The sequence below is a fragment of the Impatiens glandulifera genome, chromosome 6, assembly GCF_907164915.1.
Source record: "Impatiens glandulifera chromosome 6, dImpGla2.1, whole genome shotgun sequence".
NCBI classification, from domain to species: domain Eukaryota; kingdom Viridiplantae; phylum Streptophyta; class Magnoliopsida; order Ericales; family Balsaminaceae; genus Impatiens; species Impatiens glandulifera.
In genome coordinates this window covers 55,897,053-55,910,472 of record NC_061867.1, presented here as the reverse complement: position 1 = coordinate 55,910,472, position 13,420 = coordinate 55,897,053, and the positions used below count along the sequence as shown (strand labels likewise).

General features: G+C 29.6%; 4 protein-coding genes across 4 annotated transcripts; 2 read left to right on the top strand and 2 right to left on the bottom strand.

Moving 5' to 3' along the window:
- Window positions 1–2,261: 2,261 nt before the first annotated feature.
- LOC124942500 (elongation of fatty acids protein 3-like) lies at window positions 2,262–3,245 on the top strand. The gene has a single exon (XM_047483018.1). It carries the CDS (start codon window positions 2,354–2,356, stop codon window positions 3,161–3,163), a length of 810 nt encoding a protein of 269 aa, XP_047338974.1. The 5' UTR covers window positions 2,262–2,353; the 3' UTR covers window positions 3,164–3,245.
- Window positions 3,246–4,404: 1,159 nt separating this feature from the next.
- LOC124941852 (E3 ubiquitin-protein ligase RNF38-like) lies at window positions 4,405–5,553 on the top strand. Its single transcript, XM_047482212.1, has one exon. It carries the CDS (start codon window positions 4,500–4,502, stop codon window positions 5,232–5,234), a length of 735 nt encoding a protein of 244 aa, XP_047338168.1. The 5' UTR covers window positions 4,405–4,499; the 3' UTR covers window positions 5,235–5,553.
- A 54-nt stretch (window positions 5,554–5,607) lies between these two features.
- On the bottom strand, window positions 5,608–7,682 carry LOC124941850. Its single transcript, XM_047482211.1, has 4 exons — window positions 7,263–7,682; window positions 7,038–7,147; window positions 6,576–6,950; window positions 5,608–6,464 (listed from the first exon to the last, which is right to left on the bottom strand). Exons 1-4 carry the CDS (start codon window positions 7,528–7,530, stop codon window positions 5,958–5,960), a joined length of 1,260 nt encoding a protein of 419 aa, XP_047338167.1. The 5' UTR covers window positions 7,531–7,682; the 3' UTR covers window positions 5,608–5,957.
- A 1,942-nt stretch (window positions 7,683–9,624) lies between these two features.
- On the bottom strand, window positions 9,625–11,570 carry LOC124942751 (transmembrane emp24 domain-containing protein p24delta3-like). Its single transcript, XM_047483307.1, has 4 exons — window positions 11,204–11,570; window positions 10,115–10,327; window positions 9,971–10,047; window positions 9,625–9,880 (listed from the first exon to the last, which is right to left on the bottom strand). The coding sequence occupies exons 1-4, from the start codon at window positions 11,426–11,428 to the stop codon at window positions 9,736–9,738; spliced, it is 660 nt and encodes a 219-aa protein (XP_047339263.1). The 5' UTR covers window positions 11,429–11,570; the 3' UTR covers window positions 9,625–9,735.
- Between the last annotated feature and the right edge of the window lie 1,850 nt (window positions 11,571–13,420).

The window sequence follows — 13,420 nt, the reverse complement described above, 5'->3', positions numbered from 1 at the left end:
ATTTAATATTCTTTAAAAACTAATAAATCATTTTTTTTTTCATCAATGGTTAATTATATACAAAATTAAAAACAGCAATAAACTGAGGAGCATAACAATCAATCATAGTCTTATTTTGGTCTAGCTAGCTATATATATATATATATATATATATATATATATATATATATATATATATATTCAATTCAAATATTAAAATTATTTTTTTATAAAAAGAATGTAGAGAAACTAATTAATGTTAACAGGATTCAAGTCAATATATGGTCTAAAAATGTGTTAAATTTAATAATGTGGTTTTAATCATGTAAGTACTATGTAATAACATAACAATTAAAATCTTAAAATAAATATAATATATAAGATTTATAAAACCAACACAAATTACGCAATGCAATGCGGAAAATACGTCAAATTCTGTAAAAAGTTATGTATCCCATAATACTGTCTCTTTTGTTTTACTAGGCTTAGTTTGGTGTAAGATATAATTATAATCATAATAAATTTAGAAATAATATTTATATAAAAAATTATTATTCTTTTTTATTTCTTCAATCAAGGCCCAAGAAGTTTGATGCATTCTCGAGATTCGAGTCATCCCCTTGTCCGTTATTAATATTTAAATACAATAATAATTAAGAATATGCATATAACTTTATTATCTTAAATAACCAATATAAAAAAAAGGTAAAAAATGGTAAAAGAATTTTTAAAGATTTCTTTATATTATTTAAATAACTCTAGTTAATCCTATATTAATATATAATAATAAAATAATATAAAATAAAGAATATTTTAATATTTAAGTGAATGAATTTAATTAAATAATATATTTTCAGTTTTCTTATTTAAAGAATAAATTTTAACCTCTTCAAATCATGATTAATTATTACTTTTTAAATAATTTAGATTATAACTAAAACCCAAATTCAAACTAGCCATAATAATTGAAAAGTGATTATTTTATGCTTTATTTGAAAACCAGTGTTCAGATTCATTTTGTTGCCTGTAATTATAAAATAATAAAATTTATTATTATTATTTATTTGCGGTGAAATTTCATGGAAATAACCCAAAATTGTCACTTTCCCCCAACTCGAGTCTCACTCTTTCATAAAGTTGGCATCTTATATTTCCTACTAGGCCTCGTTTGGTTTAGTCTAGATTCTATTTAAATAATCTCAAATAATTCTAATAATTCATCATCACATTATTTAAATCACAGTCTCAAATATTTACTTTCACTATTATTTTCCTTTCTTACTTTTCACATTTTTTACTTAGATAACACATTTAATAATAATAATTAAAAAACACATTATTACATTAATTTGATCGAACAAACCACTATGTATAAATAAAACAAAACAAAACAACTTAATGGTATTAGCAATTCAAATAAACTAAATATTATTTCAAAATTTTAAAATTTATTTTTGAAAATTAAGGAATCATTCTCTCTTCTGACCTAACGTCAATACGAGATAAATATCGTACCGTCTCTCTGAAGTTATGAGTTTTAGTATGTGAGATTACGAATTATATATTTAACCGCGGAGATTAGTCACTACGAAGAGTTGAATAATAAACTATTACATTAATTTATCGAACAAATTATCATATATAAATAAAATCAAACAACTAAGCGGTACTAGCTATTTAAATAAGCTAAAGATTATTTAAAAAAATTAAAAGCATATTTACGAAAATAATTAAGTCATCCCCTCTAACACATCTTCTAGCCTAGCGTCTACCGACAATGAATACCTTAGTCTATCTAAGGTTCCAAGAGGCAATGAATACCCTAATCTCCCAAGTTCGAGTTCGTGAAACACGATTGAATATTTTATGGCGGTTGTAATAAACTATTACATTTATGATCCATATATATATAAATAAAATCAAACTCGCTATTCAAATAAACTAAATATTATTAAGAATTTTCCAAAACTTATTTACGAAAATAATTGAGTCATTCTCTCTTTATAACTTAGCGTCAACAACATGTGAATGCCTTAACTTCTCTTTTCTGAGATTTTAAGTTGAAGTCTATGAGACAATTTTAACATATGTTATTTGCTTAATCCGTAGAGATTAATGAGAATCGGGTTTAATTGAAGATATATATATTTGTCAATAATTTAGTGATTCAAATAATAATAATAATAATAATTTATTCAAATCCAGTCAAATAAATTTAAAATCAAACTAGCACTTATTCAAGTAGGTCCCAATAAGATCATATATTTCATTCCCTCTTTCCCAAACCCTTTTCATCATCATTCTCTCTCTCTCTCTCTTTCTTCTTCTTCATTTTCATTATCAAGCTTCTCCGGCGATCTCATCTCCGGCCGCCATGGAAGCTCTGTACACAAACCTCCACTATCTCCTCGTCGACAATCCAACAATAAGTCAATTCGAATGGAAAACCGGCGAAACCTTCGCTTCCTCTCTCCAATTCCTAAACCTAACCGTCATCTTCTACCTCTCACTCACCTTCTTCCTCCGCCGTCTCTCTCTCCCTCCAATCAAATCCTCCATCCTCCGCCCAATCTCCGCCGTCCATAACCTAATCCTCTTACTCCTATCCCTAACAATGGCAATCGGCGTCATTCTATCAGTCCTCTCTCAAATGCCAAACCCTAAATGGATCGTTTGCTTTCCAATTTCTCAAACTCCTAAAGGACCTGTATTCTTCTGGGCCTACATATTCTACTTATCAAAAATCCTTGAATTCGTGGATACTGTTCTGATCATCCTCGCCGGAAGTAATCGACGGCTATCGTTCCTTCACGTTTATCATCACACGGTGGTGGTCATAATGTGTTATCAATGGCTTTCGAAATCGCAATCGCTGTTTCCGATCGGATTAGCGACGAATTCATTAGTTCATGTGTTGATGTACGGTTATTACTTTGCTTGCGCGATTGGGAAGAAACCGAGATGGAAGAAGGTGGTTACGAATTGTCAGATCGTTCAGTTTTTATTTGGGTTTGTGATATCGACGGTCATGATTTATTATCATTTTAAAGGGCCAGGATGTTCTGGGATTTGGGAGTGGTGTTTCAGTGCAACGTTTAATGCTACACTACTTGCTTTGTTCGTTGATTTTCATTCTAAGAATTATAAGCCACCGTCGATGATGAAGATAAACGGTCATGATTGATTCTTACATTTCTGTTATTGTCTTTTTAATTCTGTAATTTTTTTTTTTTGCTTTCTTTTCAACGATGAGTACTTGTTTTTGACTCCTGTTATTCAACTTCTTTTTCTTATGTTATAATTGTTTTTTTTTAATTTAAAAAAATAAATAGTTTTGAAAAATAAATGTCAAATCAATTGGGACCCATTCTGGAGAACAATTTTTATTGATGTGCAGGAAGATGCCTCATTCGATATATCGTACAGCATTTTGAAAATAGAATATTTTTTTTATTAATATGTTTTAAATTCTTGAGGTTAGTTTGATTGAACTTATAAGTTTAGAGTTGGATAATAATTTGTTAAAGTAATTTTGTGTGACAAGTTAATAAAAAAATTATAACATTTAAACGAAATTTTGCACTATTTCACTCTTTAAAGGAATAAGTTGAAGCATAATCTGAGTATAAGTTGTTAAATCGGGTGATCTTAAATCCAATCTGATCTAAATTAAATTTAAATTATATTAATTTAATTAGTAATATTGATTAATAAGGATTTGATTGGGTATAGTTTGAATAATCTAATTAATTTTTTTTTTTATCTAATTGTTTATAAATTTATTATTTTACTTTCTTTTTATTAATTAATTTTAATATCACTTATCTATTAAAAAAATTATATTTACCAATGTAAAAAATAATTTAATGATTCGAAAAAAGTAAATAAAAAATATATATTGTGGTGAAATAAGTAAAAAATATGAAAATATATTTTATTTAATAATCCTAATCCTATCCGTATTTAATCCAATCTGAAATAGCAAATTCAAATTAATATTTCGGATTCGGGTCAGGATTTCAGATTAATCCGTTTAATTCTTAGCCATAATCCTATAAACGTGCTTTAAAATAAACTGGAACGAATAGGCTGAATCAAATTTATCCTTTATTGAATTATTTAAATAACATAAAAAAAAAAAAAAACTAATTCTCAATTTGATTGAATGAATTTTAGATTCATATTTATATATTAAGCCATGCTTGAGGTATCAATTTGGAATCATTAAATTTGAAAACATTATAAAAGGGAGGTCTTATTTGCACACAAATAAACATTAGGAACCAATTTATAAATTAAAAATTAAAAAAAATCCTGCTGGAATTGACAGCTTGTTAGTTAAGTTAGTTGAAACAGTTTGATTAAACTATTGCTTCATAACTCATCCTTTCCTTTTGCTTGATGATGATCATGAAGCAAAGAAATTAACTTCTCCCAATTTAAAAGCCATCCCTTTTCCCATCTTATATATATATAAACCTCAATTCCCTTCCTTTCTCTTCAAATTGCTTCATCAATTAATGTCTCGTATTCGTCGTCATCCTGGTTTCGCCGTCACCAATGGACTTGGAACCTTTTCGTGCCAAAGATGTCTTCAAACTGTACGACAAATAAATCACAACAACATTATCTGTACCAACTGCTCCGATCAATCGACATCTCCAACTTCCCATTTGTTGGGAATGCTAGCAGCCCAAATAACCCACAATCCTGTCCCTCGGATAGAGGAAACCCACAATCCTGACCCTCCTATCGAAGAAAACTCGTTTACATCTAACATTCGCGAGTTAATACAGAATTACAATCGACCGGGCCCACCGCCTGCCCCCTCATCGGCAATAGAAGCCTTGCCCATAGTGAAGCTCGGGCGAATCGATAATAATAATAATATATACGAGGAATCTGAATGTCCGATTTGTAAAGAAGGGTTTGGTTTCGAAGAAGAGTTGAAGATTATGCCATGTACGCATTTTTATCATGTTGATTGTATTGTTCATTGGTTAAGGCTGCATAATTCATGCCCTATTTGCCGATATCAGTTAAGGGGTTACGACGATGAAGATGACGTCCACAGTGAATATGATTATGGGTCTTTAGAATTTCAGTTTGATGATATTGGGGATTACTTTAGATGGTCGTGGAACCAGTTACTCTCGGTTTGGCCTTTCCGTTGGTTGAACGATGAACTTAATCATCATCGTGAAGGTGAGACATCTTTGATTTCATTTGTTGGTCTTTCTATCGCTTTAGATTGACGTTCTTTTCTTTTCTCGTATTTGGTAGAAACGAATCCATGGTGGCGCTCTTGGCTAATCATTTAGTTGCAGGTAAGTTGGTAAAAAAATGTTAAATATTGTGGTGATTTGAAAACAATTTCTTAATTTGGGTCAGAATCCTAATGTGAAATTTGTATATAAATTTATTTGAAAACAGAACTTACTCAAACACAATTGAAAATTTCGCAATGGAAGCAATGTTTTTTTTGTATATATAGAAAATTAACACGACCCTCTACAATAATGACTCACTATTTCAACTCAATGCGATCTTAACGGGGAATCGAACCCGAGACTTTGACACTTGAGCTTTACTAGTGGGTTATTGAGTGTCGAAATATGACTTTGACACAACATGATGAAAACCACCATTTCTATTGTTTTGTTTTACCTTTTGTTGTGTTTTAATGGGAAACATCGTTCCCTTTGGGAAGAAGAGGATCCCAGATTCATATATCATTATAATCAAATAAATAAATTAAAAAACAGGCCTGCCATTCATTTTTTCTGGCTTTGACCCCTAAGATTTCGAAGTTTCATGACGAAATTACCTTAATACCCTTAAACACAGAGCATGCTTGATGGAACATGTAAAATCAGAATCCCAAATTAGGCTAATGACAAGATCTCCCTATCATATACCGGTTTTCCCTTAGCGATGCAATCATGGGCCAGTTGGATCCAAGTCTACATAATAAACCATTAATAAATCAAATCCAGATCCCAACCCATAATGTGTTTCCAAATGGGCATTGTAATAAACTTACATGACACTGAAGGAGCTGCGACAGGTCCTTCGCAAGGATAAACCCTTTCCTGTCTTGGACCGGGGCTATAAGTGTCAACAGGATTTGAAGGACTTGGAGCAATCGAATGATGTGAACTTGATCCATGTATATGATGATGGTGATTATGATGATGAGGATGATGGTGATGATGATTAGAAGGGGGATGAGCATGGCAATTGGAACAAGGTGGCATAGCATGGATAGAGTGATTCAGAAACGAAGATAGACTTATTTCCTTAACTTTACCAAAATGGTTAAGATCCAGGTTCTTTGAAGCAGAGTAATTTCTAATTATTCGAGCCAATTGTTTCAATCTATGTGGTGAAAGGCCGTCACTTATATTTGATGTTATGGAAGCTCGAACTCTAACCGGAGGATCTTTAGTCGACCCATTTCTGTTCCTTACCTGCAAATACACATTCTGCAACAAAAACTAATCATAATCCAAAAAAAACAACAAAATTATATCATGATCGAAAAGAAATCACTTTCAATATTAAGTTTGGCAATACTACAATAGGAATGTATATACCTCATATTGCCTGAGAAGCAATGACAGCTTTAACTGTTCCTTGAGTTCATCCAGCTTTTCCTTAACCTCATATATGGAATTATTCATAGTAAATTTGAAAAGGATTTGAGGATTTTTCCAATCAGGTGCATTCTTCTCAGGAATCATAGTGATTCCCATGGGAAACTTACTTATTTGAAAGGAAGATGATGATATTTGCCCTAAAGATTTCGTTAGAGTTAAATTGTATTCTTCCATAAACAGAGCTAGTAAAGATGCCTTCAAAATACTTAGGGAGACTGTGTTTATTGAAACGTCGATTGGATCTGAAAGGAAGCCGATGACTACATCAGTTCTATTAGATTCAATTCCTTCATGCATGGAGAGAACAGCAACCTGTTAATACATACATATTCATCTATGTCAGAAGGAATTATGATCAAAATTTTAGCATAATCATCTTCTCTGAAGAGGAAGATAAACCTTTAAGTAAGGAACGCCTATTTCGCTGTAGATATCGTATTCTAGTTCTTTGATGTATGGAATGATTGTTGCAACTGGCTTATCCAATTCAAAATATACTTGAACAATAGCTGAATTTGAAACAACGACATAATCAGAAACCCTAGGAACTCAATTTTGCATAAACTAACGGTAGAAAACCCTAATCAATGACTAACATTGTTTGCGATTGAATCAAAAACATACCTCGATGTTTGATAGAAGCTATTGCATCAAATGATTCAAATCCGTAATGCTTATGACGAACAGGAATGAGCCAGAAAATCGCAGATATTAAAACAGCTAAACTTAACACCAAAATGATCAGGCATTTGAGATTGAACTCCTTTGAGAATCTCGAGCAACAAAACATGCATCTCTCGCCGAATAAAGTTGAATTGGAAGCAGTTTCAGATCCCGTCGTCTCTTGATGATCCTTCTTTCGCTGCAAAGGCAGTTGATGAGATTTCCCCATTCCAAAAGCATCTGTAAATCCTCTCCTACTTCTCCTTCCTCTCTTTCTAATAAATACGAACCGGAGGAGAGGTGGTGCGCCGGCGGCGGACTCCGGCAGGTGATGACGACGGAAACAAAGTTCCTCTCTCTCTCTCTCTCTAGATTCTCTATTGATGACTGTAGGCTGGAAATAGTAATTTCACTTCTGTAGTGCTAAATCCGCGTATATTTTGAAAAAGTGTGATTGTATCCCTCAACTTTATAACTTTACTATAAATATCTTATATTTCTATTATTAAAGCTAGTTTAATATCTTAATCGACTACGGATGATAATGAGTTGAATCGGATCGAGATAGGGAATGTCGATCAAATATTTTTTTTACTGCCATCATTATCGGTTTTGGAGAATTTTCTTGGAGTTACTGTTATCCTATTAAATATGAATAATAAATAAATATATTGATAAATAATAACTATTATTTATTAGTAAAAGATCGATTTATTTTATGATTGTTGACTATTTTTAGTGTAAAGTTTAATAAAAAAATCTTTTGTATAATGTATTTGTGTTTTTTTAAATTATGCTAGTGATTCATATATTATGTTACCTAATCTTATTCATAATATTTATATTTGTTCATATACATGAAAAAAAAAGTATTTGTTATTGATATAGATAGAGTACATTTTAACAAATTTGTTAATGGATCAAACCGATTAAACTGACTAACTCAATATTTTAAACGTTCAAAACGAACCGATCAAACCAGTAGTTTGAAATTTAGTAAATCGATGTCAACGAATTTGATGTACATTTCGTTTAATAAATAGATCAAACCAAACCTTTACACCCTTAATGTTTTATTAGTGTTCAAGACATAATCGGGATGAGATTGGGGTGGTGACATAAATACTATCCCCGCTCATCTCTAGTCAACCATCGGTCAAACCAAAGAAAAATCGCCTATAATGTTTTATTAGTGTTTAAGATAGAATTGGAGTGAGATTGGGGTGGTGACATAAATACTATCTCCGTCTATTTCTAGTCAACTATCAGTCAAACTAAAGAAAAATCGCCCATAATGTTTTATTAGTGTTTAAAACAAAATTATGGTGAGATTGGGGTGGTGACATAAATACTATGTCCGTCGATCTTTAGTCAACTATCGGTCAAACAAAAAAAATTGCTCATAACGAACCATTTGGATCGAAAATCGTGGGACGAATTTTAATTATCATCCCATGAACGTTAGGGAATAAAAACCCATTTCCTTGTGATATTAAAAGAGTTTTTTTTTCATAAATTCAATTACTTTTAAGAGTAACAATTCTACTCAACTATATTATAATAATTAACTTCAAAATTAAATATTTAAGAAGTTTAGGATTAAGTTAATTATAATCTAAATAGAATACAATAGTATGGTCTTTAAATGGTGCAAATGTATCCTACACTAAATTAATATTATTGACTTTTACATTACCCTTGATGGCTTGAAGATGTTACACTTCAACTTAATCCGTCTTAGTGCTATAACTAATGGCCATTAATTTTGAAGCTCTACTTTTATGATCCACTTGTATACATAATTACTTATAGCAATTTGGATTAAATCAAATTACTTAAATTATTTTATTTTACAAAGTCAACTAATTAGTTCAATTTGGTGTTTTTAATGGGAATATAAATATCATTATTGTTAATCCACGACTGTGGTTCAGTCTTCTCTAAAGTAAAAAAATAATTTTTTTTGTTCAATTCTTAATAATAACAAGGGAGAGAGATATGAGTGAAGTTTTCGACATAAAACATTATTAAATTTGTATTGTAAAATATTATCTTATTTATCGATCAATATTCGAATGAAAAGTTCTATATCTAAATGTTTTGAAACAAAACCGATTAACTATAGGTTAAACCAGGGAAAAACTAGGGGGGGGGGGGTCAGTTCGACTCGGACCCATGGGGGAGCATGTGGCTTACATTGATAAAATAAATAGGGTGAAAAGAGGGGCAGGGTAGCCCACCAAACTAAGAAAACATTATTGTTTGATCAAAAGTGGTTGAGGATTGTTGAGCTATGCATACCTGTTGGTAGATTAAGATAGAAATAGACAGACCTCTCTATTCTTAATGAAACAAACAAAGACAAATGCTCTATAATAATCTTATTTATGTCTGTAAGTTCAACAAAATCTGATCAATTGCACCAAAGATAACCTTAAATCAATTTTTTCTTTTGGAAAAACCGCTTCAAGTAAATTAGTTGCAGACCCGCAACAACAATGCAGATACCCAACGACATCATACTTAACCAACCCACTCTAGAATTCGTCGTTTCGCTCACAGCTCTCATCTCCGATTCTCTGCATACGAAAAACAAATAACTGGTTTAGGAGAAATTTTAAGGGGAAATAATAGATTGAAGATAACTAAACTTCTATGAATAATTTTACCTGGCCATTAAGTACCCCAAGTTTTCATGAATAGCCTGTACAGCTGATTCAAGTTTTTTCAACTCGAGCTCTACACCCTGTTACAAATAACAAATCTTGATCAATTTTGGATCATTAAAATGATGAATTGAAAATAGAGCTGACCTCGATTTTCTCTTTTTTCGCAACTGATTCCCAATCTTTAGCAGCAATGCCATTTCTCCATTCAATATTAACACTCACATCTTTTATTCCTTGGGGTTTTCCATCTAACCAAAAACAAGCTAGATAATTACCAGTCTCACTGGTTGTGAATGCAAACTGACCGTGGGTTACATTTTCGCTGTGATGGAGGTTGTTCCCAAATGGAGAAGTAACCTAAATGACAAAAAAAACAGTTTGATCAATTGAAGATGTTGGAATTGAGCTATGTTAAGTGACTTCCATTAAAAGTGAATGAAAAATGAATAATGGATTGTCAAGTTCTTTGTTATCATGCTAAATCACTACAAGTTTCGTGTTATACCCTACGAAGCAGATAACAAACACAAGCTCTAGCACAAACAAACACGAGACAGTGAATCTGTTCAAAGGGAAATGTGAATGCCACAAGCCTATGATAACCAGCTCACAATTTATGTTCAATTTTCGAGATAAGATTACTAACAGAAGCTATAATATAAGCTTAGGATGAATTATGTTAACTGAACAAACATACTTGAATTGGATACAGATAGATGATCAGATCAGACAAAGAACACAAGCTCTAGCACAAACAAACACGCGAAAGTGAATCTGTTTGAAGGGAACTATGAATGTCGCGAGCCTATGATGACCAGCACAGAATTTATGTTCGATTTTCGAGATAAGATTACTAACAGAAGCTATAATATAAGCTTAGGATGAATTATGTTAATCTGAACAAACATACTTGAATTGGTTGTTTGAAGAACAACTATACATACAGTGATACAAATAGATGATCAGATCAGATCAATATTATTATGAGTAAGCTTGATCCTGCTCCAATAATTGATTGAATGTGCATAGAATCAAATCAACAGTCAGATAATCATGCTGTATTCAATTCAAAGCAGTTTAAGCAACTAGAAACCCTAAGAGAATAATCCGCCGTTTCATACAATCAATTATATTACATGCAAGCAACCAAATCTCTCTTCCTAGAATGATGACTAAAAACAGTAAATCGATCAAACAGTATAGAAAGGCGATTGAAAACGAGAATTCAAGTACCTTGACGGAAACGGTTGGAGAGAGATGGATTTGATCCTCAGAAATGACGACGTAATCGGCTAAAACAACGACGTTACTGTGAATTTCCTCCGATACACACTTTGTACCTGACGCCGGAAGATTCAACCATATGGATTGAGTCAATGGAAGCAGATCAGTCGCGAAGAAGAGTATCAGAAATGGCAACAATGCGCTTCTCTTAGCGTTTGTCGTTCCTTTCCCCATTGATTTCTCTCTGTATGAATGAGTTTCAGTTCGATCTTTGGACTCTGATTCTTGAACAGGTCCGATCAGATCGACGATGAAAACAAGCCGCCGGCGACGATTATCTCCGGTGGTTTCTTACAATCTGAAATCTCTTTCGCCGCCAACTCTGTCTGTATGAAACCTCTTAAGATATAAAATCAATATTGTGATTTTGTACATTAAAGTGTGATAAATAAAAGTTATTAATTGAGATTATCATAATTTGTGTAATCTATAATTTGAATTCTGTTTTTATATTTTTATCTTTTTTTTGGTTTATGTTTTTATATTCATTTAAATGGTTACTTTTTTTTCTACAAATAGTCAAATTTATACAAATATAATATTACAAATTTCAAATTATTCACAATTCCTTTATTATTTTTTATTATTTTTTTGTGTAAATAAACCCAAGTTCAAAGACTAATTTATACTAAATATTTTATATTTAAGTTAGATTTATTTTTTAAGAATATCATAAAAATGAATAATCAATAGTAAAAAGTAATGTATATTAAAAATAAAAAAATTACTTTATGCAAAATGAACAAACATGATATGAAAATATAACTTTAATTTATTTTTAATTATAAAAATACTCCACTTATAAATTAAAATAATTTTACTTTACTTTTACAAATTTTAATATAAAAAACATTATAATAATTTAACAAATTAAAAATTCAAATAATATAATTTTAATAAAATTCTCAAATAATCCAAATACTATTTTCACTTCACATTGAAATAAATATTACATTTTAAAACAAATTTAATTTAATTATGCATTATATTATGTAATTTTAAAAAATAATATTTAATTAAAGATTATAATCATTCAACAAATTAAAAACCTGAATAATATATTTTTTATAAATAATTTTTTATTTATAAAAATTCAATATAAATATTAAATAACTCAACCTAAAAAGGTCTAAAAAAATTGAGCATGTATACAATTTTGTTAAATTTATTTTAAAAATGCAATATTAAATTGAATGTGAAGCGAGAAAATAATATTATATAATAGATCAAATTCTTCAATTTTCAATATTTGTATTAAAATGACAAGTTATTACTATAGATTTCAAAGTTCGTAATAGCTTCTTTTATATAATGAATTCTCTATTTAAATTTAATATCTATATAATACTTAAAATATACCAATAAAATACATTAAGTGACTTAGATTATATATATATATATATATATATATATAAATATATATATATATATATATATATATATATATATATATAAAATAGTTAACCACATATATAATTAGATTGGTAGTTTTTTTATGAAAGGAAAATTAATTATTATGATTTATTTTTCATTAATATTAATTATAATTTTGGAAATGAGTTTGTATTAATTGTATATTGTTTCTTAAAAAACCAAGTTGTTTATGGTGTAAATAAAAACGTAAAAATGTCATTTCTAAATATGCTAATAATCCATTTTAATTCCATGAAAGGAAAATATGGGTATAGTTATGACAAATATATCAAAATAATGAAAATATCCTAATTTGTTATAGCATATTATTCATATAATTTATTAGGATTTATTAGGAAAATTATATATTATTGGTTAAGTTTATTAAAAATTAGTGATCTATAAAATAATTAAATTCAAAATTAATTAATGCAATAAATTAAATAAAATTATATTATAATCTAAACCATCATTCATAATATAATTATTATTATAATTCAAAAACTATTTTTTTTTCAAAGGAAGAAGTTTACAAAATCCAAAAACAGTCTCATTTTATAAATTTTAATTCTAACTATTTATAATCAAATTATTATCTAAAATTGATTTTATAACATACAGAATAAAACTGTTTTTAAAATTAACTAGGAAGATTATAATTTTGTTTATTATCACTTACATTGATTCTAAAGCTAAATAAGTTTGATTCATTTGTTTTTCATATCTTATACATTTAACTTATTTAATTTTTAA

Coding starts and splice junctions, on each gene's coding strand:
- LOC124941850 (XM_047482211.1), bottom strand. CDS start 7,530: ATGGGGAAATCTCATCAACTGCCTTTGCAGCGAAAGAAGGATCATCAA. Junction 7,148..7,262: donor AGCTTCTATCAAACATCGAG/GTATGTTTTTGA, acceptor TTTCAAATTCAG/CTATTGTTCAAGTATATTTT. Junction 6,465..6,575: donor TGCTTCTCAGGCAATATGAG/GTATATACATTC, acceptor TTTTTGTTGCAG/AATGTGTATTTGCAGGTAAG.
- LOC124942500 (XM_047483018.1), top strand. CDS start 2,354: ATGGAAGCTCTGTACACAAACCTCCACTATCTCCTCGTCGACAATCCA.
- LOC124942751 (XM_047483307.1), bottom strand. CDS start 11,428: ATGGGGAAAGGAACGACAAACGCTAAGAGAAGCGCATTGTTGCCATTT. Junction 10,048..10,114: donor CGAAAAAAGAGAAAATCGAG/GTCAGCTCTATT, acceptor TATTTGTAACAG/GGTGTAGAGCTCGAGTTGAA. Junction 9,881..9,970: donor TTGGGGTACTTAATGGCCAG/GTAAAATTATTC, acceptor TTTCGTATGCAG/AGAATCGGAGATGAGAGCTG.
- LOC124941852 (XM_047482212.1), top strand. CDS start 4,500: ATGTCTCGTATTCGTCGTCATCCTGGTTTCGCCGTCACCAATGGACTT.